At 44.9% G+C, this 345-nt stretch overlaps 1 protein-coding gene across 1 annotated transcript in view; it reads right to left on the bottom strand.

Moving 5' to 3' along the window:
• Positions 1–3: 3 nt before the first annotated feature.
• The window catches only part of LOC107089957 (serine/threonine-protein kinase 25-like), a gene marked incomplete at its 3' end in the record, with an annotated part of 8622 nt that continues 8280 nt past the window's right edge, over positions 4–345 (bottom strand). The window contains exon 10 of the mRNA XM_015383049.1: positions 4–36. Coding sequence (XP_015238535.1) covers positions 4–36 — 33 coding nt within the window. The remainder of the gene's footprint in view (positions 37–345) is intronic.

Genomic DNA, 345 nt, shown 5'->3' with positions numbered 1-345 from the left:
TACTCCTCCTCCACTGGCCCGCCGCTTGTCCTTTAGCTGTTTGGAGAAGAACAGGAACTTAAGCTGCTGAGCTCCAAACAGTTCAAAACTGTTCAAACTAAAAACATTGAAGGCCAGAAAACACAGATTCTGCATCAGATCTGACAGGAAACCGTACCTAAAGCTCCTGTTGCACCTCAGTGATTTAGACCAGCGTATGCCTGACATACGAACAAACACTGAAACATGTTGGATAAGTTATGGGTCCGTCTTACATAAGTTATGATCACGCTGAAGTACAACGGAGCATGTCGACATATGGCGAGCATGTCAGAAAATTTAGAGCATGTATGGCAGCGTAGAACC

Source organism: Cyprinodon variegatus, unplaced genomic scaffold (assembly GCF_000732505.1).
Source record: "Cyprinodon variegatus isolate N-32 unplaced genomic scaffold, C_variegatus-1.0 Scaffold274, whole genome shotgun sequence".
NCBI classification, from domain to species: domain Eukaryota; kingdom Metazoa; phylum Chordata; class Actinopteri; order Cyprinodontiformes; family Cyprinodontidae; genus Cyprinodon; species Cyprinodon variegatus.
Note: the sequence above shows the minus strand (reverse complement) of the source record. Positions and strands in the feature narration are given on the sequence as shown.